At 38.9% G+C, this 27,000-nt stretch overlaps 1 protein-coding gene across 1 annotated transcript in view; it reads left to right on the top strand.

Moving 5' to 3' along the window:
* The first annotated feature begins 6,307 nt into the window (after positions 1-6,307).
* Positions 6,308-27,000, top strand: part of CMC1 (C-X9-C motif containing 1) — a 102,549-nt gene continuing 81,856 nt past the window's right edge. The window contains exon 1 of the mRNA XM_004473769.3: positions 6,308-6,534. Coding sequence (XP_004473826.1) covers positions 6,516-6,534 — 19 coding nt within the window. The 5' untranslated portion in view covers positions 6,308-6,515. The remainder of the gene's footprint in view (positions 6,535-27,000) is intronic.

Genomic DNA, 27,000 nt, shown 5'->3' with positions numbered 1-27,000 from the left:
TGGACTACTGATGTTTAATGTATGTAGAAGTTTTAATTAGCTTTACTGTAAAAGTGTGGAGTTGTATAGAGTGGATGGTAACACATAGTGAGTAACAGCTAGTTTATAAATGGGGATGTGGCTGAAAATGGTAGTCTAGGTATGTAAATGCCAATTAACAGAATGCTAGAGAAAATTCTAGGAACAGAATAGCACAGTAAACCAAGAGGTGGATGAGAATTGTGGTTGATGGTACAGATGCAAGAATATCTTTTGTGAGCTAAAATAAAGGTACATCATTACTGCAGGGTAGTGAGGTTGGGAATGTGGGGAAGCATGAGAAAAATACAGCGGCAGTGACCTATGGTTCAAACAGAGCTCTTCTGTTCATCCATAATAGTCACTTAGATAACAAACATTTACAATGCCAGAAGCAAGTGCTGTGAAAGGCCCTGGGGCTCTTTTAGGCAATGGTGCATACCACACAGTTTCTCCCCCCAAAAAGCAATACCTCATTTTACAGGAAAGCTTTCATCCATGCCTTCTGGGATCCCTGGCTCCTTCACAGCGAATCTAGTTAACGGAATATTAGTATAACCACTCCCCATCTTTTTTTTTTTTTTTTTTTACAGAAGGTAAAAAAGTACTTTTGGGAGTTCTTGGTCTAGATTTACTCTTTGGTGCCTGACTGATAAAGACAGCAGAACCAAGGATAATGGAATTTTTTGTTTATGCATAGCACTAGGGAGAAAACTTTGAAACTTGATAGCAATTCCCAACACTTGTTTTTTTCCCTTTGGTTCTTATTTGTTTGTTTCTAAATAATAATAGCCAATCTATTTATATCAATCATATTCAGGGTTTGTGATCGTTAGCCCCTGCCTGCTCTGTACAGTAAAATATCAATTTAGTTTCCACTTGTCTTTTACCTGGCGAATACCTACTCGTTCTATAAGAATTTATATGACATCTTCTGGAGGCCAAATTAATTTCTCCCTCTTCTAGGCTCCCACATAATTTTCTACCATGTTGGATTGAAGTTATTTGTTCATCTGTTTGTCTCTGTCCTTCTAGATCCAAGTTTGAGGGCAACAACCTCATCTTATTTATCTTTGTTTCTCCAGGACTCAACATGGTACATGACAAATAGTGGATTATCAGAGGTGTGGGAGGATAATTGTACTTTGTTAGATTAGTAGCACAGAGATGTTCCTTGTAAATCACTGAAGTTTTCACTGACTTTATTTCCTTTATATGAGCAAAAGTCCCCTGAGATGTTTTCAGTGCAGCTGACCATCTAACCAGAATATCACGGATATTTCAGACTTAGCACCAAAAAAAGCACCACTGTTTTTTGCTTGTCAAATCTATCAGAATTTTGATAAATTCTACAAAGGATCAGGGTATCTGCACAACACCGAAAGAAGAGAAATCCAATAAATGTCATGTCATAGATTATCGTTATTTTTATTATTACTTTATTTTTAGGAATAAGAGTATATCTGACCCCAGAAAAAAATTGTGGTCTGTCTCAAAGGAGGTCAACCAGAAAACAATACACAGTAAAAACAAAACATAAAAAACCTTCTACAGAAGTGAGAGGTGATTTTTTCACACCTTTTTTTTTTTCTCTCACCTGATAGATAAGTGATAGGTCACACTGCTAAATCTCCTTTGTTCATTTCAGGGGTGTTTCAGGTAATGCTGATTTAAACATATTGTTATCTAGATTTCAGTCCTGAAGCCAGAGTAGCTCTGAACTACTGTATTAAAAAAATCTGAATATAGTATATTAACAGTTCAAGAGAACAGCTTTTTAAAAGTGAAAATAGAAGGTCTAAAGGGTAATTATCACAGTAACAATAGCTACAATTTATGAACAACCTACTATGTACCAGATACTACTCTCTGTGTTTGATGTAGGCCATCTTTAATGCTTCAGACAATCATGCAGCCAGTTATTCTGTTTTTACAGATGAAGAAAGTGAGAGTCAGGAGGATAAATGATTAATTGCACATCACACTGGACATATAAAAGCTGATATATAGATAGATACTACATGGGAATCCCATAGCCCTAATATTGAGCAAAAGAAGACAGATATGAAAGACTATATGCTGCATAATTATATTTACTTAAAGCTCCTAAACAGGTAAAACCAATCAATGTTCACAGAAGTTAGGAGAGTGGTTATTTCTGTGGCATGGGGTTTGATGAGGAGGGGACATGAAGGAAACTTCTGGGTTATTAGAATTGTTCTGCATCTTGACTGGGATAGTAGTTTTGAGGTATATATATGTGTAAAAGCCCATTCAGCTGCACAAAAATTTGGGCCTTTGTTGTATATAAATTATGTCTCAATAAAATGTTATAAAGCAAAAGTAGGGAAGAAGGAATTAGCATTTACTTTGGTTTAATTTTAAAGGCCTTATCTTTCTACTACATACTCTTTTGCAATCAGTAAACAGAATCTTAACTGTTTTGTTGGGATAGTGCACAGAAAAATATGCACATATAATTTGATAAACTATTGCAAATAGTTCAATATAGCAGAAATTGCACAGTACAAGGAGGCTTATGATGAAAGTATAATTTAGAAAGTTGGGACTGGTTTATAAAAAGTTTTATGAACCTTGTTAAAGGGAAGAGTTTGAATTTTATTTATATGGGGAATCACTGAGGGCTTTTATTTAAGAAATTTTGTAATCACATTTGCTGTTGTGGCTGAAATGGATTAGAGAGATTGGATGGGAGGAGGAAAAGTCTAGAAAAAGAGAGCTAGTTAGGATCTCTCCACTTTTGTGTAAGAATCTACACAAAAGTGGAGAGATCTTAAACTAAGAGTTGTGATAGTGTGGTTGGTAGATGAAATAAACATAAGGAAGGAAAATTGAGCAGATGTGATAAATTCAATGTGGGGAAGGAGGGGCCTACAGGAGCCGACTGAGGTGGCTAGGTGGTATCTTAGTTTGGTAGGGCTGCTATGACAAATACCACAAAACTGGTTGACTTAAAGAACCAGAATTTATTGTTGCATGGTTTTGGAGGATAAAGGTCCAAGATGCAGGTCTCAACAGGCCATGCTTTTTCTCTGAGTCTGTAGCATTTTGGTACCAGCTTGCCCATAATCATTGGGGTTCTTCGGTTTGCATCTCTTGCTCCATCACATGGCAATCTGCCTCATTCTCTTGCTTCTGATTTTTGGCTTCTACTGACTGATTGCATCCAAATTTCCTCTGCCTTATAAAGTCTCCTGTAATGGATCAAGGCCCTCACTGAGTCAATTTGGTCTCATCTAACTAGGACTTTTAAAAATCCTTTTCATAAATGAGGCCACACCTTAACTCAATAACATCTTCAAAGGTCCTGTTTACAAATGGTTCACACCCACAGGAATGGGGGTTAGGACTTGAACATGTCGTTTTTGAGGGGCATGATTCAATCCCTAATAGGTGGACTGATGTACACTGAAGCAGGCCCTATTCAACCACCAGGAAACAGGGAAAAAGTATATTGCTCTGGGGAGAGGCTAAAGCTAGGCAGGTTGTTAGGGCTGTGGCCAACTGAGCAGGAACTCACCAAAGATTTCTAGACCTCACAAAGAACTTGGATGTCAACTTGGCCCAAAATGTGTTTATATGGAGAGGGCACAGGCCATGGGGGCAGGGGCCAAATTTCGTGCAGCTGAGAAAGCAGGCAGTGCCACCAGGGACTCTCGGTAGTGATCTTCTAGCCAAGAATTCATTCCAAACTCCTTCCATGACGGGGATGTGTCTTCCAATATTTTTTCAAACTTAATTTTCATTGGCTCAAAGGCAGGGCAGAGTGGAACTACAGGTGGAAAATCTTTACTTTGGATGCTGAGCAGAACTGGAAACAAGCACTGACTGACTGAACATCTGAATTAAAAATAACAACAACACACACATGCACAACCAACTGGATATCAATGTCTAGCAAAAAGGAATGCTAGAATTGACTTGAAAAATAAGATGTTTCTATTTGCACATTCCTTGGAAAGTAGATTAATAAAAAATGTATATGTATATGTACAGATATGTACATGTATTTTATTCATATTATTTTTAATGTGTAGTTTACATATTAAACATACTTCTTTTTGCCTTCATAGATTCTATGGTGGTTCAACCAGAGTCACTGTTCTCCTGGGTTACTGCAACTGCCTTTTAACTGGTCTCTCTCAGTATTGCCCTCTCAGCAAGAAGATCAAGGGAGATAAAATTTGAGGTAGGAAAGTGTATATTGCCATGATTTTCACATTTGTCTGTATTCAATTGTGAAGGAAAGGAATCACCTAGAGATCTTACTCCTTGGCATTTCTCCTAAGTCCAGTGATGAATTCTAGTTTCTCCCTTGGCAATTACTCTCATAGCCATTTTTTCTTTTTACCTTTCTACACATCCTAGTTGAGGCTTTCATCAGATCGTCCTTCAACTACTGCAATAGCCTTCTCACTGTTCTGCTCATCTCCTGGCTCTCTCACCACCTAAATGCATCCTGCAATAAATCTTTATAAAACCTCACTTTGAGCATCATGCCATTTATCTACTTGTTAACCTTCAATAGCTCCTGACTGCATATAGCAATAGATTAAAGAACCACTCCTCAGTCAAATGTTCAAGGCTTTGCGAATCTCACCTCTTTTAACATTTTCAGTTTCACTGATTACTGCCCTCACTCCCAAAATCCTCATTGAGCTATTATTTTTGCTGGTGCTTCTCCTAGTGTGATATGTCTAGCCATTCATTTTATTGGACATATAAAAAACCTCCCATGATTTTACAGATGATATTGCTTAAGATGATCAGCCTAAAGTAGATAGTGCCTTTTTAAGTTTAAAAAAAAAAATGAGTTGATTTTTTAAAAAAAATATTAAATGATAATGATTAAGTGATAATTATGGCCTAACTGCAAAAAAGGTCCTCAAATGACAGAAACAGGGATGCATGATAGATTATTTCCTCACAACAACCTTGCAAATTAGAAACTAAAGTCCAGAGAAACGTTGGAGTTTATTCAAGTAACAAATGGGTCACGATAGAGGATTCAAGTTCAGGTACCCACGTTTCTCTGACTGAAGCTCTCCAAGCTTTCCCACTTTACCATGATGCCCTTTTGAATATATAAAGATTGGTTTTTAATTACTTCGGTGTAGATATCTGACTTGTGGTTTTTTTATACCCCACCTCCTTGCCTCAGAAAGATTTGCTGTCTAAATAAAACCCCTCGCCTCCAGAGAAATGAGAGGGGTATGAGCGATTTGGCGGTTTCAATAGCACATTTATTAAACATTCAAGGAAAAGGACCCTCTTTTCCTGACCGGTTGAGGGAAACGTTCATTCTTCACCCTGGCACCTCAACCTCCAGCTGTAATAAAGACCGTCATGTCCACGCAGGCCCTTAATCGGTAGACCTGCTGAGCAGAGACCCACTTTCCCAGCCCTGCCCCACTGTGCCAGCTTTTCTGCCAACTGACCAGGCGGAACCAGCAGCAGGGGAGGAGGGACTGCAGGTAGGCGGGGAGGGGATGGTTTTGAAAGTCCTCAATCCCTCCCAGGGAAGAAACAGCTGCTCCTTGTTTTTCTAAACATCTGTCCCATCTGTCCCTGGCCGCACTTAACCCTTTGGAGGCTCGAACTAGTTCAACGCGGGGTTTGACAAGGAAGCACTTCCGAGGGCTGGCCGGTGCCACTGAGAAAGTTTCTGCTCCCGGGGAGAGGGCAATTGCGGGTCGTAAGGAGGGCGGCCATAACCCTGCTTAATATTTTCTCAGAGAAAGTACAGCCGGAGTCGGGATTTAAGAGGATGGTAACAGGCACGCCAGGCGGACTGTTATAAATACGGGAACCCCTCGAGTCCTATTTTTTATTTTGACCTCCAGGGAAGGCACAGGCTGCTGTCCTGAGGGAGGAAATGATGGCCCCGCACACACGCCTCCACCTCTGTGGTGAACCTCTCGCGCGGGTGGCGTGTATCCCAAGAAACAGCGCCCTGCTCGTGGGTGACTCCCCTGCCCGTGCTGCGCTCCTGGAGGACAGGGGCCTCATTTTTCTTCCATTATTTCCCCCCAGCACTCAGGACCTGGCAAGCGGGAAATATACTTATGAATGAATGAACGCTAGCAAGGAAAAAAATGGAAGGAACAGAAGAGGCCGGCACTGGGGAGCTGGGACTCCGATCGCGCTGTCCAGGGAGGCGCGCCCCCCGCCCCATTCCGAGGCGGCCCCGCCCCTTTCCCGGGGTCATTCCCCGGGAGAAGTCCCATCTGCCCCGAGAGTAACAGGATTAGGGGCGGGGCCAAGGGGGCGCAGGCGCAGTGGGCGGCGGAAGTAGGACCTGGGCAAGGGAGAAAGGAAGTTGGCCCGGCTTCGCCCAGGCCGGCGCGCGGCTTCTTCCGCTCCTACTCAGTCGGGAACCTCCCGGCGGCTGCACGTGCGCTCGAGACCAGACCCCTCCCCTCCCCGCCCCCTGCCCGGGTGCAGCCGAGCGGTTGTCCCTTGCTCCGCCCGCGGAGATGGCGCTCGACCCCGCAGGTACGGGGGACCCGGGGACGCTGAGGGGCCTCCGCCCAGGTTTCACTCAACGTGCATGCTCACTGGGGGGTTTTGCCTGGGAAAGGTACCAAGCTCGGGGGTTGTATCGCTTCCGCAGACATCCACTCACCGCAGGTGACTGGTTTAGGGTTTCTAGCCGGCCCGTCTTTCTTAGGGTGGTGGTTCGTCCTCCCGCGCCTTGGGGTTGAGCTTAAGGTTAGGTGAAGAACTCGAGGTTTGTTAACTGAGCTCTGGTCCATTCGTGCATACAAACATTTCTCCCCAAACGCGACTGATCTCTTCATCATCGTCCCCTGCTTCGCCCTCTTTGGGGCAAAGACTCCTTTAAATATCTAATGTCCAGTGTAGACACTCTCGTCCCCCACATAATTTGCATCTTCGTGCAGATGCACAATTTGGCATTCCTTTTCGGGAGTTCGTGTACCCCACGTTCATCCTTGGAGTCCAGTTTTAAAAAACCCTAGTTTAGAGGATCTAGTTACTGTGGCGAGTCAGTTTGTTTGGAAAGGTTCCCTAAATCTTCATGTTATTTACCTTTCGTGAGTCTACCCTACACCTATTTGCAGCAGTAGTTTCAGTTCCGCTGCTGTTATCCTCCTGACCGAATTACACCTGCGGTGTCTTTGCTCTAGGCTATTTATGTGAAGTATAGATATGGAACTTCATTTCTGGAGGGAGTGGTAATTGGTCTACTCCATTCCATTCATTTTATGCCTACAAAAACCCAAGGGTTTGGGAGGTGAAATGGCTTCACAATTCAGAAATGCAAAAGACACTTTAGTGGCTCTCAGGGAGGATGAAAGGTATGTACCATGCACAAGTAAAACATTTATTTCAACCCTTTCAAACCCTTTGTTAAGTATTCTCAGTTATCCAACAATAATATCTGGCAAGGTAGATACTATCTCCATTTTACAGGTTAAGAAATAGGGACGCAGAGAGGTTAATTTACTAATCAATGAAGCGTAAAGGAGTTGCAAGAACATAATATCTCTTTACTGGTTTTAGGCTAGGTGATTGGATCCGGCTCTGTGAAGCCGTTAGCATTTGATCTGGGCTTTGAAGAACAGTATTTCCAGTGGTGAAGAAGCAGCAGAATGAACAGAGGCACAGGCATTAAAGTACATTGTGCAGTGTTTGATTGTAGGGGAGTGCCCAGATTTTGTTGGTGAATTTGAGAGGGATGTACCAGAGGGGAGGTAAGGAAGGTTCAGGCCCATATAATTCTGGTATTTCTGAGCTAAAAGCAACCTTCAGATCATGTAATTTACTCTTTAATACAAATGAAGAAACTGAAATCAGAGAGGTTAAAGGTTTCAAAACCTCTATATTCTTGAATTTAGACACAAAATATAGGAAAAAAATCTTCATACTTGTATCCACTTTCTTACCTTTTAGTCATTTTAACCCCCTGCAATGTCCTGTGGTACAACCTAGGCCACACAGCTAATTACCTGTAGAGGCAAATCTGGATAGAATCGAGGTAATTTCATTTTCAGTCCAGTGTTGTAGACCATGCCACAATTCCAGGATTTATTAAACAAATACTTGTTGCATGCCCAGTATATGCCAGGTATTGTTCTAGGTTCTAAGAAATAGTGGTATTATAGGACACAGAAGATCCTTGCTTAGAATAGCTTGTATTCTAAGGGTACAAGAAAGAAAATAACCTTATGCCTCCTTTGCAGGAGATTGTGATAAACATTATGGAGAAAGTAAAGAGGGTCATGGTAAATGGTGAGGAGAGGGTACTTTAGTCAGTGAAGAGCTCTACAGAGCAAGTATCATTTGAATTGAAATTTGAAGGATGAGAGGAAGCAGCCATGTGAAGAGCCAGGGAAGGAGTATGCTAGGCAGTATAAGTAGCAAATGCTTAAAATATTGGACTACAGTGAGGGCCAGAGTATAGAAGAGATCCATAAAAATGTTGGGAAAGTAGGCAGGAGCTAGATGCTACAGGGCCTTGTAAGCATGGTGTTAAAGTGTTTGGATTTTTTCTGATGTTATCAAATCCTTTGAAGGCTTTTAAAGAGGGCAGTGGCATAATGCAGTTTATGTTTTTAAACTAGTACTCTGGCTGCAGTGGTAGGAAAGACAGAAGAGGGGTTATGAGTGGAAGCTGGGGACAGGTTGAGAAATCATAGCAGTTGCCCAGGCCAAATATGTTAGTATCTAGCATGGGATGGCATAGAAAAGGTGGAGAGAAATGTAAGGATTCATTTTATGTTTTGGAGGAGAAATTGACACATTTGCTGTTGCTTTAGATTAGGGTGGTGAGGGAAAGGGAGGAAATAAGGATAATTACTTTATGAATTGGACTTTTTACTTCATGAATTAGGTGGATGATGGTAGTAAAGTCTACAACATGAAGAACACTGGAGACTCCAACAAAATCAGGAATGGAAGCAAGATTAGAGTAGGTTAAGAGTGGGAGAGAAGAAAGTGGAGACAGCAAGAATCAAAATTTTTTTCTAAATTTCCTGTATAAATTCAGGAATAGAAATGTATTGTGTAGGTAGATATCTTTTTTTGTTCTTTGTTAAGCTTCATTTTTATTTGGTTTATAAGTTGAAGATTAGGTTTGTTATATTTTGCTATTCTACTGCTTTTTAAAAATTTAATTGCCTTTTTTTCCCCACGATACATAGATCACAAAAAATATTACATTAAAAAATATAAGAGGTTCCCATATACCCCACACCCCACCCTCTTTTATCAACAACCTCATTTATCATTGTGGTACATTCATTGAGTTTAGTGAATACATTTTGGAGCACTGCTGCACCACATGGATTATAATTCAGTGGGTTATGGCAGGATATATAATGTCCAGTATCTGTCCCTGCAATATAATTTAGGACAACTCCAAGTCCCAAAAATGCCCCATCACATCTATCCTTTCCTCTCCCTGCCCTTAGCAACTCCTGTGGCCACTGTCTCCACATCAGTGATAGTTTCTTCAATTGCTAGAGTCACAATAGTTCTATAGTAGAATACCAGTAAGTCCACTCTAATCCACATTTTATTCCTCCATCCTGTGGACCCTGGGATGGTGATGTACACTCCACCTCTTAACTTGAGAGGGGGCTTAGATCCCACATGGTTGATGGATACAGTTCTCCTGCTTGCAGTTGTAGGCACTCGGTTCCCTGGTGTGGTTGACCATCTTTGCCTCCCTGTTAGCTGTCCTGGGTAAGTCCAACGAACTGGAGAGTGGGAGTTACAACACTGATGAGGCTCAGGGCCCAGCTGGCATATGGCCAGTCCAGAGATTCAAGTCTCCTGAGTATACACCAACCCCCATGTCAACGACAGGTTCAGTAAAAGTGACAGGAGAAGCTTGTGTAGAAAGATCACATCTGAGTCCAATTCCATCACCCTCAGGAACACAAATTACAAAGCAGGGCCCACTGAAAAGGCACAGAACTCCAGAGCCATCTGCCGTGACCATAGAATCTGTGTGTCTCTATAGCTCTCAGGAACACCAGTACCTGGGGTTGTATATACTTTGGCTGTCTCTTGGATCCTGTTGAGACGTGTGTAAGCGTGGCCCCTCTGATGACTTCCTGACTCTTCTTTGAAGACTCTCAGTCATATAAACTCATTTGCTTTTACCATTATCTTCCTTTTATTCAAGGACTTTTTCTAGTTGCATCACCAGCTAGGGATGGTAGTAATCCCTTGGTGCCAGGGAGGCTCATCCCTGGGAGTTATGTCCCATGCTGGGAGGAAGTAATGCATTACATGCTGAGTTTGGCTTAGAGAATGGCCACATTTGAGCAACATGGAGGTTCTCAGGAGGTAACTCCTAGGTACCCTGCAGCTTAAGGCCTAGTTGAAATTTCAGGCACACAGGCTCATAAGCATAGTCATCAGTATCAAGGGCTCATCATTGGACCATCCTTCTTCACTGGTCTTTGCCTTTGCACTTGGGGGATTGTTACTGTTCCATTGGGGAATTGACAGAGTTCCCCTGGAATTCAGCACTCCCTCAATTGTTGTTTGTAAGTGTAGCTGCTATGAAAATGCCCAATGAATATCCAAACATTTTTATATACCCATTTACATGCCCTGGAGAACTCCCTTCCAACCATGTGTCCCTCATCAATAACATCCCACACCAGTGTTCCTCCTCTGCCATAGTTGAACCCCTCTGTGGTCTAAAACTTCTTCAGAAATGTAGCCTAATATATTGTCGATTTCAATTAGTAGGAAAATGAAATAGTAATGATAGGTTTAAAGATTAGAAATAGAATACATACTAATTTAGAAAAATTAAAATAAAAAATAAATTGGGGTATTAAAAAATGAAAAATATCATAAAACTTTGTTTTTGATGTTTTTGCCTTTTGTCACTGTAATCGGTGTTGCCCTATACATATGGTGGCAAGGCTGTTTCTTTCATTTCTTCCTCAGTGTCTACATCCTTTTTTTTTTTTTCTTTTAATTTTAATTTTTGTCTTTAAAAAAGTTTTAGAGCACAGTAAAGTCACCTTTACAGTATAGGGGACTCCCATATATCCAACATCAAACCTTTTTCCCCCTTCCCCAGCAATGATCTTTTTACATGTTCATGTTATATTTGCTGTAGCTGATGTACAAATATTTAAACATAGCTACCAAACATGGTTCTATTTTGGTTTACATTGTGGTTTATATTTTAGACTCTACAATTTTCTAAATTTTTAGTTACCTTATGTTTTACATTATGGTTTATATTTTAGCCTATAGACTTTTATACATTTGTGGTGTAATTTCACATGTCCTATATCCATCATTGCACGATCTTGTGGAACACTTCCATTGCCCCCCTTTTACCCTGCTTCCATCTATTCTATTCCTCTCTCCCTCTCTTCTCATGGCCCACAGTGGCAACCAAGCTTCACTGCTTGTAGGACCAGATTCACAGATACTTGCAATAGTGCTGAGGGACTGACACACTAGACTGTCCTCCCCCATTGGGAGCCACCAATTCTCTTGAGAGACACAATTCCCTATGTTTGAGAACATCAGGCCTCATCAGGATGGGGGTACACCTTCCCACTCATTGTATGGGTCTCCACCCAATGGTGTAACACAGTATTACAAGATGAGCACCCACACACTCCCTAGAAGCCTGCCACTGTGTCAGATGTCTCCATTAAGCACCTTAAACAGGTAACCCTTCCTTATTGTATTTTCTAAAGAGTTTTCTCATCGTTATAGTTTCAGCCGTATACCTGACAATCTCCCATGTTCTTTTCTTCCCCCCAACCCTTTCCTGAATTCCTTGGGCCATCTGACCCATCCTCCCAACCCTATCCCTCCTCAAGCCTGCAAAGCCCCATCCAGTAGTATCCCTATGCCCCCATCTTATCCCTTACCTATAAAATTACTTACCTCCACTTTATCATAGATTTCACCCAAGTAGATGTCAGCTCATAACCTTCCTCTCCGCTACAATTTCCTATAAGCCTATCATCCAGTCTCTAGCTCTCTGAGACAGCTTGGTTTGCTTATTTCATATCAGAGAGGTCATGTAGTATTTGTCCTTCGGTGCCTGGCTTGCTTCACTCAACATAAGGTCCTCAAGATTCATCCATGTTATCCCATGTGTTTATACTATATTCCTTCTTATAGCTGAGTAATGTTCCATTGTATGAATATGCCACATTTTGTTTATCCGTTCATCCTTTGATGAACATTTGGATTGATTCCAGCTTTTGGCAATAGTGAATAATGCCGCTGTGAACATCAGTATGCATTTATTGGTTTGTGTCCTTGTTTTCAGTTCTTCTGGGTATATATCCAGCAGTGGAATTGCTGGGTCATATGGCAAATCTATCCCATTGGACTGGTGGCTATTATGAAAACAGAAGAGTACAAGTGTTGGAGAGGATGTGGAGGAATGGGAACACTCATCCACTGTTGGTGGGAATGCAGAAGGATTCAGCCATTCTGGAGGACAGTTTGGTGGTTTCTTAAAAAGCTAGTTATAGATTTACTGTTTTTTAAATTTTTTATTAGGGAACTTGGCATGTTTACAGAAAAATCATGCTTAAAATACAGGGTTCCCATATGCCACCTTATTAACAACTTGCATTAATGTGGTACATTTGTTACAATTCATGAATGAACATTTTTATAATTGTGCTGTTAACTATAGTCCATCTTTTATAATACAGTTTCTTGTTTGTGTTGTATTGTCCTATGTTTTTTAAAAATTTTTATTCTAATAACATATACAACCTAAAATTTCCCCTTTTAACTACATTCATGTATATAATTTAGTGCTATTAATTATGTTCACAAATGTGCTACCCACCATTCATTAATAAAAATTTACCATCAATCCAAATAGAAACTGAACAATTTAAACATTAATTCCCCAGTCCCTATACCCACCCCACCCCCTGGCAGTCATATTATAGAGTCTGACCTAATGAGTTTGCTTACTGTAATTTTTTTGTATCAGTGAGTTCATATAATACTTGTCTTCCTGTGTCTGGTTTATTATATTTCAGTCAACATGATATCTTCCAGTTTCATCCATGTTGTTGCATGTATTGAACTTCATTCCTTTTTATGGCTGAATAATCTGTTGTATATATTACCACATTTTATTTACCCATTCAGTGGTTGACTGGCACTTGGTGTTGCTTCCATCTTTTGGTAATTTTGAATAATGTTGCTATAAACATCGGTGTGCAAATATATATTTGAGTTCCTGCTTTCAAATCTCTTGGGTGTATACCTAGAAGCGGGATTGCCAGGTCTTATGGTAATTCTATACTTAACTTTCTTCCACAGCGGCTGCACCCTTTTACATTCCTACCGACAGTGAAATGTTCCTGTTTCTCTATATCCTCTTTAAGACTTGTTATCTTCTGTCTTATTAAATAGTAGCCATACAGGTGGTGTGAAATGGTATCTCATTGTAGTTTTGATTTGCACTTCCCTAATAGCTTGTGATGTTGAACCTCTTTTCATGTGCATTTTGGAATTTGTGTATCTTCTTCGGAGAAATGTCTATTAAAGTCTTTTGCCCACTTTTATTTTTTATTATCCCCCCTCCCTTGCGGTTTTTTGCATGCTATCTGCTCTCTGTGTCCATTCGCTGTGTGTCCTTCTGTGTCTGTATTTATTTTTATTTATTTCCCTCCCCCCCTTGTGGCTTGCTTGCTGTCTACTCTCTGTGTTCGTTCGCTGTGTGCTCTTCTATGTTTTTGTTTGTCTCCCTTTTTGTTGTGTCACCTTCCTGAGTCGGCTCTCTGTGGTGCTTGCGGGCAGGGCAACACTCCACAGCACTTGTGGGCTAGACTGCACTCTGCAGCATCTGCAGGCCAGGTGGCTCTCCGCAGTGTGTGGGCAAGCCTGCCTTCACAAGGAGGCCCCAGCACGCAAACCCAGGGCCTCCCATATGGTAGACAGGAGCCCATCTGATTGAGCCACAGCCGCTTCCCTCTTTTGCCCATTTTTAAAATGGATTGTTTGTGTTTTCATTGCTGAGTTGTAAAATTTCTTTGTATACTCTAGACATTAAACCCTTATCAGATATGTGGTTTCTAAATATTTTCTCCCATTGAGTAGTTGTCTTTTTACTTTCATGATAAAGTCCTTAGATACACAAAAGTCTTTCATTTTGATGAGGTCCTGTTTACCTGTTTTTTCCTTTAGTTGCTTGTGCTTTGTTTGTAAAGTCTAAGAAACCATTGCCTAACAGGGGACCTAAAGATGCTTCTTTGTGTTTACGTGTAGGAGTTTTATAGTTCTGGTTCTTATATTTAGGCCAGTGATCCATTTTGGGCTGATTTTGTATATGATGTGAGATAGGGATCCATCTTCATTCTGTGCTACATGGATATCCAGTTTTCCCAGTCCCATTGTTGAGAGACTGTTCTTTCCCCATTGTCAAAAATCATTTGGCCATAAATGTGAGGGTTCATTTCTGAACTCTCAATTTAATTCAATTGGTCTATATGTCTCTTTGTGCCATTGCCATGCTGTTTTGATTACTGTGGCTCTTGTAATAAGTTCCAAGATTGGGAAGTGTGACTCCTCCAACTTTGTTTTGTTTGTTTGTATATATACAGTATAGCTCATTTCTATATAATAGGGCTTAACCATAGCTAGTTTATTCCAAGTTACAGCTTTAAAGAATTCTTTCTTTACATATTGTACATTTTTAAAATTGCAAAAAGTATTTTAAAAATCAGTCATGCAAATATAGAATATATGTTGATTTTCCTCAACTCATTTATTAATGCAGAACCAGGAAGAGGTAAAGATCTGTCCAAAAAGCATTTGAGAAACTAGATACATAGGCAATTTTGTAGATTGCTGTCTTAGTAATTAATGTATAATGGGCCGTATATCATAGTGTTTGGGTTATCTTTTCCACTGGATAGAAAAAATTTCCATCTCTACTTGACAGAATTCTGGAAATTACCTCTTCTACCATCAAGTTGTAAAATAGCCCAGTAATTGAAAATCAAAACCCATACTGGATTGAAAGAGCACTCAGTTACCCTTTTGCCTATTTCCAGATTCTGGACACATTTTCTGACATGATTATATATTCTCAGATCACAGTCCACAGGAACCTGGGACTGATAATTTTGGTTTCTTACGTTCTCTAATAAGTAGAGGGGATTCCTTTCTCCCTCCTTTTTCCTACCTTTTAGTAGCGTAGGAATTACTCCTTACCCCTATCTGTTAGTGTTTATTCATTCACTATTTTCCATCAGTGGGAGTAAAGGAAGCATGAGAGGAGTTTTCTTAATGAAATATGCACGCAATGTGTGTGTGTGTGTCCTTACTGTGGCATTTTCTTCCAGGAATGTAATAAGGGGAGGAGAATGAAATAGGTGGAGTGTGTGTGTAGAAAGTGGGGTCAGGAACTTCATGACATTTCATAAAGGGATGTTTAAGATTTAAGGTGTCTGTCTTGGGAGGAGGTCATTATGACAGCTTTCGGAGTGTTGGAGTTATAGGGGTTCTTTTAATACTTCCTATGGGGATGTGGGTAGAGTGGTATTTATATTTACTAGAAATTTTTACTTTTTAAGTTAGAAGTCTAAACAGATTTCAAGAATATTTTTCTGAGCTTTGCTAAATCTGTAAAAGGTTATAAAATTTATTAGAAAAAAATGGTTTTATTATTGCCTCTATGTCTCTACAATATCTTCTTTGACACACTTAAATTATATTGGTAGTTCAGTGCTAAGAAAACTGTTTAACCTCCACATTGTATGTATTTCTAAATTCAAAGTGTATTTGTATATAAAAGGCATTGTTTTGGCTTAAGTATTTATTATGTAAGATGTGGATTACTTAATAAAACAAAATAGTGAATTGCATAATATGCAATACCAAGTTTAAAATTTTTAAAAAGTGTATTTAATATTATTGTGTCTATTCTGTGTACACAGTGGACTCTTGCTGTTAATCATAGGCTTATACCACAGTTATCAGCAGAAGGAAGACAAAAATGCCATGCAAGTAGTACTTTTAGATGTGCTACCAAATTACTTAGTTTCCCGAGCTGTAATGCTTCTTCAAGCCTAACATCTGGTCCTTATTTTAAGTAAGTGGAGTTGAATTAAAACCCCACTGTTTGGAGCTAAATCAATATGGATTGCTGCCAATAATAGAATATATTGTGTTGCTGACCCGTATCTAAGCATTTTCAATTATGAATTTTAAAGTGGATTAATACTGTATTTTTGTGCCAAGTTGTTTTTGAAAGATTTCAGATCATATTCCAAATACAGTCATATAGCTTAAAGTTTTAAGACAAAGTTGCTTTTTTGAAGTATTGTGCTTATTAGAGGCAAGTTATAGTGGTAGGAGTTAAGAGAGAATTAAAAATATAAAAAAAGAAAACACACAACAACAACAGCAACAAAAACAAATGAGGTATTGATCCTGCCTCAGGAACTTAATATCTTTGGGATGATACTGTGAGGCCTAATTTGGTAAGTACCTTAAGTATGATAAACTGTTGTTGCAAGAAAAAGGATGAGGATATAGTTGGGGTGAGGAGTTGATGGGAGATTGGGGCTGAGTGCAGAATTGGAAGGCTTCACAGAAGAGATTTTGTTTGAATTGGGTCTTCAAGAATTAGATGGAAAGTAGTGAAGGATCTTTTGGGCAGAAAGAATAATATGAGTTGAGGCAAAAGGTTGAACTGTTGTCATTGACTGGGGAATGTTGTCATTGAGTGAGTTGCTGAAATGACTGAAGGTAAGCTTATAGGCTGAAATATATCCAGCGATGAAGCTGTAAAGAAACATTGGGGACAGAGTGTGGAGGACATCAAATGCCATGCTAAGCGCTCAGTTAAATGCTGAGCATCTGTTATGTAAGCAATTCATTTTATCTCATTTAGTAGACATTTGAGTTCCTTCTATGTGCCAGCCATTATGGGGTCGGACGGTGGGTTGGTTCAGGGATAACCAAGGAGCTCATGTGCTAATAAAGGAGACCAAGCTTTCTTGAAAACAGGAAGTTATAAACCTTATCTTGGGTTGAGTGGGGACTTGAAGAATGTCAGAAAAGACTTCCTGAAAGAAGTGAGGAAATGATATTTGCATGGGATTTAGAAGTAGATCAGGAGGGAAAGAACATTCCAGAGAAAGGGAATAGCATATACTAAAACATAGAAGCATAAAAATATAGGTTGAGGGAATGGATGTAGCTTAAGTGATTGAGTGCCTGCCATATACGAGGTCCTGGGTTTGATCCCCAGTACCTCCTAAAAACAAACAAACAGATTGAAAAAACCAACTCTCATTGGCTGAGTGCCTGCTTCCCATATAATAGGTCCTGCGTTCAAACCCAGCACTTCAAAAAAAAAAAGGTAGGATGAGTTCAAGGAATAGTGAATTCATTGGATGACCTGAAGTATTAATACGGTTTTTGTTCTGTTTTGTTTTGAATTAAGGAGTAGAGTACTATGTCAGTTATTTGCTTGAGGTAAGTGAATCAGGCAGCATTGTGCAGGATAGAGTAGAGAGATAAGGACTGCATATCATTTATAATTGTTTGGGGCAACAACAAAATTGTGCCCTTGTATTATGAGAGCAGCCACAGGCAATATTTAAAATCAATGGGCATAATTGTGTTTCAGTAAAACTTTACTTACAAAGACAGGCAGGTACAAAATTTGGCCTGACATGAGCCTGGTCTAGGGTCTGAATTGAGGTGTTAGGGATAAAAAGGAGGTGGTCAAAGGATATTTCAGAGCTTTACGTCAATAGAATTTAGTAAGAATTGTGGTCATGAAGTGTAGGAAGAAGTTGAGAATGTTTGAGATTTCTAGAGTCAGAAGACAGAGTGACTGGAGAACCGGGAAGGGACCAGCTAAGTATATATATAGGAATATATAGGAATATATATCCCTATATTCCACCCAAACTGCCCTTCCCGAAGTCACTCATGAATCCCATAATCGAGTGAGTATTTCCCTTGCTTATCTTACTTACCTTGGCAACATTCAATAATCTTTCTTCTTCCTTGGGCTTTTATTACCTTACTCTCCTTGTTTTACTCCACCCTCTCTGAATATTCTTTTTCTCTTTCTTTGCAACCACATTTTCTTCAGCCAGTTTCTCAAATGTTGGTGTTCCTCAGAGACATGTTATAGGCTACTCTAAAGCACTTCCTGAACTCTGTTATCCTTTCCCAGTGCTTTAATTAGAACTCATAAGCCAGTGACTCCATTTCTGTAGTCACATATCTTTCTTGAGCAGTAGATATGGTGACCTTCTGGACAAAAGCCTCCTGCAGGTATCTCAAGCTCAGTTTGTCCAAATCTGAAATCATCATCTTTCCCTGAAACTTGTTTCTCCTCTTTTGCTCCCTGTTTCAGTAAAATACTTTTTACCCATCTAATTCTTCAGGCTCAAACCTGGGAGTTAGTTGTCCTTGGTACCACATTCTTCTTTGAAATCTTGTTGATTCTGTCACCTAAATAATTCATTTCATCTGTCCATTTCTGTTTATGCTCATCACTGTTACTGAGAAGCTACCACCATCTCTTACTGAGATACTTGCAGCAGCTGCCTGAGGGTTTTTCAGCCTCTATCATTTTGCGCGCTGCTGCAGAGATCTGTCTAAAAGTTTCTAAAGGTACATTTCACCTTTTCACTCCTGTACCTAAAAACTTGCAGTGTCTTTCTGTTAGGATAAAATTCAAACTCCTTGAAATGGTTTATAAGACATTTCATGATTCACAACCATCCTCCTCCACTGCTATGTTCCATACTACTCTTTGATCTCAACTGTTTTTTATGCTCTTTGCTTAAGCCAGTGTTCTCAAAATTTCAGAGAAGGTTGTTAAATTTATCTAGTGAATCAAAAACAGCATTTTAAAAAATGTAATGGAAAATATTAGAAGATATTCTACATGGTAAGGTTAATGTGTTGTTTTCATGAAACTTGTTTCATTACAAATATCCTTGCTATCTAAGAATATTTTTCTTGAGTTTTGGATAATGAATGGTGAGAATTCACTTAGTGAGGGATGTGAGGTAAGGCTTCCTTAAGTAAAAAACTTTGAGATAGAGATTCACATGCAAGTGATTTATGTGTGTGTATGTATGTGCGCGCGCACACACACACACCAAGGTCGCCAGCCAAAGACCGCCAAGAACACCCCTGTAGGTAAATAGACTTGGGTTTATTACTTTTTGAACAAGAGAGAGTAGACACTTTGGGGAACTGTAGAACATCTCAGATAGGCTGGACTTAAAGGATTTGGGCCTGTATTAGGTGAATTTGTGGGTATTTAAGGAAGCAGTACTTTGCACTGCTTTGGATGCTGTCAGAAAGCAGGGAAATTGTATGACTGAGCATCTTAATGAATCTTATCTTAAAGCTGGGAGGAATGAAGAGAGGCTAAAGTTGTAATTGGTAAAGAAGCAGCGGTTTCTCATTAATGCAGAAGGAGAGGGGCTCAGGTATTTTTGTGATTTGGACAGTGTTCTTGATTTTGTCTGAGTTCAGACATAATTTTGAAATAGTCTTGTTTTGCTCTGTCAGTTCACTGAGTGATCGTGTATGATGTTGATGTTTTATAATATTGTTAATGTTCAACAGGAGAACACTAAAACCTGGATGTGAGTGCCAGACCAGTTCCTGGTTGTCAAGAGCTGTTTTTCTCTTTCTCAACTATTTGGAAGTATTTCAGACTTATTTAAAAAAAGTAATATAAGGAAGACATGTGTTCTCCTAAAGGAGAATCACCTATTGACCTTTTGTTATCATTTTATATTACATTTGTGTACTCTTTCCCTATCAGTTATCTATCTACTATATGTCTGTTGTCTGTCCATCTGCATAACTCTCTAACTGATATATATATATATTTCATGTCTGTGCAGATTTTTGAATGTGAGAACTTTCTCTCATGAGCTATAACAAATGTATAATACTAAGACAGGGTATTAATAATCGGGTGGGCTGGGGAAAAAATACAGCAAATGTAAGATTTGGGCTATAGTTAGTAGTGGGCAATCTCTTACTGCCTATGTGAAATTAATATTTTAAAGATGCTCTTTCATAGTTTGTAACAGACGTTTTCACAGCAATGCAAGGTGCTGGTGGTGGGGTGATGTGTGGGAGCCCTGTATGATGATGTGCATGTTTGTTTTGTGGATTCACAGCTTTTGATGTACACTTGTTTGTATATGTTCATGTATGGATGATATAATTAATAAAATTTTATTTTAAAAAAAGGGCCTACTTAAAATGGGTTCATGCCTACAGGAATGGATCAAGTTTAGGACCATGCTTTTTTGGGGTACCTACAGTTCTAAATCACCACACTGGCACAAGATAAATCTGAATCATCTTGTAACTACCCTGGCACATCTGTAGAATCAGTCATTTCTCCAAGAAGCCCTGTTTCCTTTTATTTGGATGTGGTATTGGAAAGCAAGATCTGGATGCTAGGTCTGGGTGCCATTGGGGTGTTTTACATGCAGCTAATTTATTAATGTAGTGTTCTTAGGAAAAACCCATCAGGAAGTAAGGGAAGCAGGAGAGGGAAGGAAAAGAAACCAAGCAACGATGTGGTTTCAGGGGAAGGCTTGCTCAGCCTGATTAGTTCTGGTATAATACAGAATTTGTCTTGCCTTGAAGACAAGCCTGCTGGGCTTTGTACCATCTGCCAGTCTTTGGCTACTGCAGAAGTTATGTTAGAAGAGCAGCAGCAAGGAAAACTGCAAAATGCTACTGTGCGCGAGGACAGTCCTGAGGTGTGGAGGTGCCAACGTTTTCAGCATTCTCTGTTACAGGTGGTTTACCAGTTCTATCCTAGAAATAATTTTTCTATATCTATTAGGAGCTTAAGTTTGGGTGGTAAGAGTTCAGGCAGTAATGGATCAGATAGCCCAGGGTATTTGTGCACATATATGCACACATGCAGGTGTATGTACTCACTAAGATGTAAAGAAATTGTGCAGTGTGGTCAAAAAGTTTGAAAAACATTGACTCCAAATATACCAAGCCGTGCATGTCCTCTAAGCTACTGCACATGCTATCCCTTTTCTCTGGAATTTTTCCTTTCTTCCTGATCCTCAGATCTGTCTAATATTGTTCATTTTTCAAACCTCACTTCAAAGTGAGTTTCATAGAAGAGTTTTCCTGATTGTCACTACCCTTGTCTTTCAAAAAAGATTTTTTTTTTTTATTATTTAGGATGTTAAAAATAAAGCAAAAACATACATCCATCAAATAGAGTTTTCTTTCAGTCTAGATCTAAAGTTTGTTCCTTGAGAAATGAAAATGAAATCTACAGATATGATACTTCTGTATGTAACAGGTACTTTGAGAGATGAAGAAAACCATGATTTGGAGAATGGGAATATTCCACCTATGGCAGTGAATAGTAAATATTTATTATCTGAGCCCACCTCCTTAATTCAATTTATTAAGAGACTAGATGACCGGAAAGGATATCCCAGTCAGTTTCACATAGGCAGTAAGAGATTGCCCATCAGCCCCTGGGAGGTAGTACACTGTTGTGGAAACAGCACTGAATTTGGGAGTTAGCAGTACTATCTTTGTTTTAGACTCTGCTATTAACCTCTGGACCTCAATATTCTAAATGGCATAATATGAGGCTTGAGGACCAGAGGTGGTGAGAGTGGTATAGATCAGAGAAATTCTAAGGCTGTTTCAAGCCTTAAGCTTTTATCATTCTAAATACTTGCTATTGGTCTTGAGGGGCTCTTGACTCAGTATAGACAGTGTTCCATGGAAAAAAATTAACTTCTAAGTTTTTGTTTCATTGACTGGATTGGTATTGTTATTTTTGTTTTGAGGTGTTAGCGTATTTATAGAAGTCTTTATGTTTACAGATGTCAAATATATGAGAAATATCTTTTTTTTTTTTTTTTTTTTTTTTTTGAGGTATCCAGGACCTTGTATGTGAGAAGCCAATTCTCAACTACTGAGCCATATCAGCTTCCCTGAGTTGGTTTTATCATTTGTTTTGCATGTTGTCTGTTTTTCTTTTTTTCAGGAAGTACCGAGAACCAAACCCGGAACCTCCCATGAGGTTGGTGGGCACTCAACTGCTTGAGCCTTGTCTGCTCCCCATAAATATTACCTTATACTTGATATGAGTGGCTCAAACAAAATTGTGCCCAAATAGGAATGTTGATGCCCAAATTACACTTCTGCCTCACCCTACCTTCTTGCATTTTTATATTCTTAAGTAAGGAGATTGAAGGCACAATTTTTAAAGAACAATTTTTAGTGCACTCTCTTGTGTTTTTGCTAGAGAACTATTACTTAGAGGGATTTTTTTTTTTTTTTTTACAGATCAAAGGTTTTCATAGTTAACTAAGAATGTTAATTGGAATATAGAATTTCAGATGACTGCAGCAGAACAAGCATGTCTTACGCTTCACTGTATACACAGTTCTTAGTATGGTGATTGGGACATACTAATAAACATTTATTAACAGAATGAATGTGTGTTATTATCATGTATTAAAACTTTAAATATGTGTGCCATTTATTAAACAGTTTTATTGCATATATTTACCATATGCTAGGAGTTAAAGGGAGTTAGGAAGATGAATTAGACATGGTCTCTGACCTCATCAAACTTAACTGTTTCATACTGTTCTAAATCTAGCTGCATATTAGAATTATTTGGGGGAGCTTTAAAAAATACTGATGCCTGGATTTTACTCCCTGCATTTCTGATTTGCCTGGATTGGGGTGGGGCCCAGGCATGGAATCTTGTAAAGCTCTCTCAGGTGATTCTTAGGTGCAGCCAGAGTTGAGAACCATTTAGTAGAGAAAAAAAATTGCACATAAAGTATAATGTGATGTGTTACAAGTCTAGATGTGATGAGGGCCATAGACTTGGTGCTGGCAAAGTAGGAGTTAGAGGAAGAACAGATGACTTTCAGGTGCTGGGAAGTCTGGGAGAGCTTTGGGGTGGAGAGAATGTTTAGTTGAATTTTAAATAAGTAAACTTTGATAACAAGTAAGAGGTAGAAGGTGGAACTAAGAGGTTGAAAATAAGAGGTAGAAGATGGAAAATAAAGACAGAAGATTGGGCTGGAGTTTTGACTTCACCAGTTTTTGGCTACATCAGGTGCAAGATTGCTTTGAGCTCTCTGAGCATCAGTTTCTTCATAATACCTGCTCTCCCTAGGTGTTGCAGTTATGAAGTTCAGCAGTACATGAGGTAATATTTGTAAATCAGATCCTTCCACTACTCCTTCCTTCTTTCTGCAAATATTTATTATGCTCCTTCTATGTAATATATAAATGCAAGATGCTTTTCCAGGCAAAGAAGATAACATAACACAGGGATGGCAGGATGAAGGGTTAAATTGTGGGAAATTTACGTTGAAATTGAGATGCTACTGGGACATGGAAATTACCAATAGATACTTGAAAATAAGGGCAGAGTAAAGTTGGAGTTGGGGCTGAGCACTAAGAACTCAGCATCATAAACATCCTCTGTGGAGCCAGAATCTTGTGGGATTGCCCGTGTTCATGCAGGAGGAATGAGATCAGCTCTTACCTTGGAAGTCTTTATACTTTTTTAAAGCATTTTTACTATTGTTCAGGATATTTGTGAGACTCCTTTAAAATTTGCCTTCAGACTCTACGGTACGTTCATCTTAATATCCTCATTTTGGCAAGTTTTTGTTTTGAAGGTGAAGTTGAATTTCAGCCAAAGATTAGCCAGAGCCATTCTGATGAAAGTGATAGAAAATCATTTGAGGAGTGCTATTGAAAAAAAAAGTTAAAGGCAGTACGTATTCTTTATTATAGAAATATTATGAGATACTATAAGACAAAGAGAAAAAGAGAAGAAATGGGATGGCCAAAGGCACTGAGGAGCTTTCATCCTGTTGAAAATATTCTGCCATGTTTTAGACATGCAACAGACAACAAGTCAATTAGGCAGAATATAGCAAAGTAGGACCACAGGCATTCTGTCATTTATTGCTTTCTCAATTGTGGAGAGAGTCTGTCGCTTCTGAATGTCTAATAGATATCAGTAGTAAAATGTGCTTGTAGGAAAAGCTAGTCTTGAAATTTTACCGAATGAAGTAAACATAAGACCTGTTAATTTAAGAAATTATGACCACAACGGAGATTGCAACACATTTCTAAAATTGGCATGTCTTATTGTGTAAGTTGATTTCCTGCTTTGGTATACTTTTAGATTTGTTGACCCTTTCTGCCCTCATCTTGGTTGAAGCAATGTGGGTGGAAGAGGAAGTTTTCACACCTTAGCAATCTGCAGAATCTGAGGTCCAAGAAAAAGGTGCTATTTGGAATTGGGCACATCTAGTGTGAACTAGGTGGTTATTGGCAGTGAAAGCTGATAGGACAAGGTTGTTCAAATGAAGCATACTATTGTGGGGAGTATTTGACCCAGAGGCTAAGCAGAAATAGGCATATCTAAAACATTGATGTGCTTTCCATGTTTTGTGTGAGTTTTGAGCTTAAAAAAATTAGATTGTTACTGATTAAAGAATGTGGTCTTTAATATCTTCTTGTGTTTTTGCTGAAAAACTATTACTTTGAGGTTTTTTTAAATAAACAGATCAAAGGATTTTTAATTAAGAATGATTGATTGGAATATAGAATTTCAGATGATTAATTCTAATATTTGTTTTTTATTCTCCTCGAAGATTTTTTCCAGCTAATTGGCAAATCACTCCTCTTGTTTTTTTTTCAATAATTATTTCTTTATTAAGAGTATCAGAATTCCATTTGACTTTACTTTCTGATAAAAAATGAGAAGTGTGAAGTTTTGAATTTTACCTGTTGAAATGATGCTTCTGTAACAGTCCTAATATCTAAGGGCTGTTTCCATGCTTCAGCATAACTGTGGAAATCCCCTTAAGGAGGCCACCACTCACATGTGCTTGGGGGTGTGGTGGCAGATTTGGGACTTGGGTTACATGATTTTACAGTTGCCACTTTATCTGAGCCTTGGGTCCTTTCACCTCTTTGAGCCTCCAGGTTTGTATCTGCAAAATGGAGTCAGATACCTGAGAGGGCTGTTACTAGAGGAACTGACATTCATTGGCCTCATCTCTTGGTTTTTTAGCCAGAGGTAGGCTGCTGGAGTCTTGGGGGGAAAAAAACTCTCCTATTGATTTCTGTTTTTGTTTTTGTCAGGTCAGCTACGGCTTGAAAGAAAGAATATGAAAGGATCCTTACTATCTTGATTTTCCCAGTCTAAGTATCTCTGCCTGCTCTCCTCATTTTGCACTGTGATTATAGCAAGAAAGTATGAATCAGCTGGCAACAACATGAGAGTCTGTCATAAACATCCATATCCTTGTGTGGCTGAGAAAAACTGTAGTGTGCCTAGTTTCTTGATGTGAAGCACTTAATGAGAATGTAACAATTAGAACTCTTGAATTTATTGTATTGTATGTGATGCATCTGCCTGGAGCTCTTCTTTCTGAGGTTCTTGGTAGCTAGTAAAGAAGAGGGACCTAAAGACAGAAACTCTTGCTAATGAGAACACTATTGCAGATTTATTACAAGCATTTTTCTTGTTTTTCTTTTAGAGTAAGCAGTATCAAGGTAATGTCCCAGGGAGCAAATAAGTGTTACTAGGAAGTTAAAAAAAAAAAGGTGCATCTAAATAAGGATCAAATTAGTAAAATTAGAACATCTTCATTATTGAAAAGGCATACCCGGCCCTTCATATGCTGCATTCTTTTTCTTCGAAAAGATTCTGTAATGTTCTGATGTACTTCACTGTTATCTTTGTAGATTCATAGCAAGTGCTGTTGTCAATAGCCTTAAAAATCTGGTACTGCCATTTTGCAGGAACATGTGAGCCCCAAAGCAAAATCTGAGCTAACAAATTCAGCCAGTGAAAAAAAGGTGAAAATTGACTTTCAGGTGATGATAGAATTTCGAGAAGTTAGAGCTTGGAAATTTTCCTTGGTGGTGTTATCCTGGATTTTTTTTTTTTTTTTTAATCTCAGTATAAATTCATGGACTATATAGTAGCAAACTTACAAAATTTGATTATTTTCTTTTTTTTAGGCTCTTGTGCATATGTATAACAGACAATACTGCTTTGACATAGGGGAATCACTTTGCAATTTTACGAATAAAAATGGCATATCTAATATTTGTAATGTTGAAATATGTATAAAATTATAATTTAATATAGCCTGTACATAAATTCAAGCTTATTTTATATCCAAATATGCCTAGAAAGCCAATTGAGAAGTATAAACTCTACAGGCTTTGGGTATTCATGAAGGATGCAAGCCAAATGTGTCAGGCTTACCTGGAATGTTGGGGGTTCATGCTAAAAGCTTACCTGGACTGTAGGGGATATGTGTTAACTCAAACCTACCCAGAATGTGGGGGATATGTATTAAATCAAGCTTACCTGGCAGATAAACATTTGAAGAAACTAACAAAATGTCCTTTTGCATACAAGCACCGTTTGACTCCCCACTCTTACTTCCTCTGTATAAAAAGGACCCAAAAATTCTATTCTGGGCTCAGTTTTTATCAGGACAAGAGTCTGCCAGTCTCGCTGGTTGAAATAAATCAACTTCCTTCTCAGAATTCTTGTGTCCTGGCCTTTGATACCATGTACACCCGACTTCTCTCTGCCACTACAATTAATAATAGATGTTTTGTCATTGGTATGCTACCAAATGGGAAAATCCTTAGAAGGATCTATTTATATATTTTTAAGACTGTTATTTTTTATTTAACACCATGAATTTGGAAAAATGAAATCAATATTCATGTAATTCTAGAATCACATCTTTGCCCTAGGAGGTTTTAGAAGAATGGCCAGAAGAAGTTCTTGTGAACCATCAAAAAAATGTGTTCAAATAGGAATAATATAACTTAGAATTCATAGCGTCAGTAAATTTCTGTTGTAATTCACTTATGAAAAAATGGTTCAATATTACAAAGTTATGTTTGTATTTA

This window comes from Dasypus novemcinctus, chromosome 31, assembly GCF_030445035.2.
Source record: "Dasypus novemcinctus isolate mDasNov1 chromosome 31, mDasNov1.1.hap2, whole genome shotgun sequence".
Taxonomy (NCBI): domain Eukaryota; kingdom Metazoa; phylum Chordata; class Mammalia; order Cingulata; family Dasypodidae; genus Dasypus; species Dasypus novemcinctus.
Note: the sequence above shows the minus strand (reverse complement) of the source record. Positions and strands in the feature narration are given on the sequence as shown.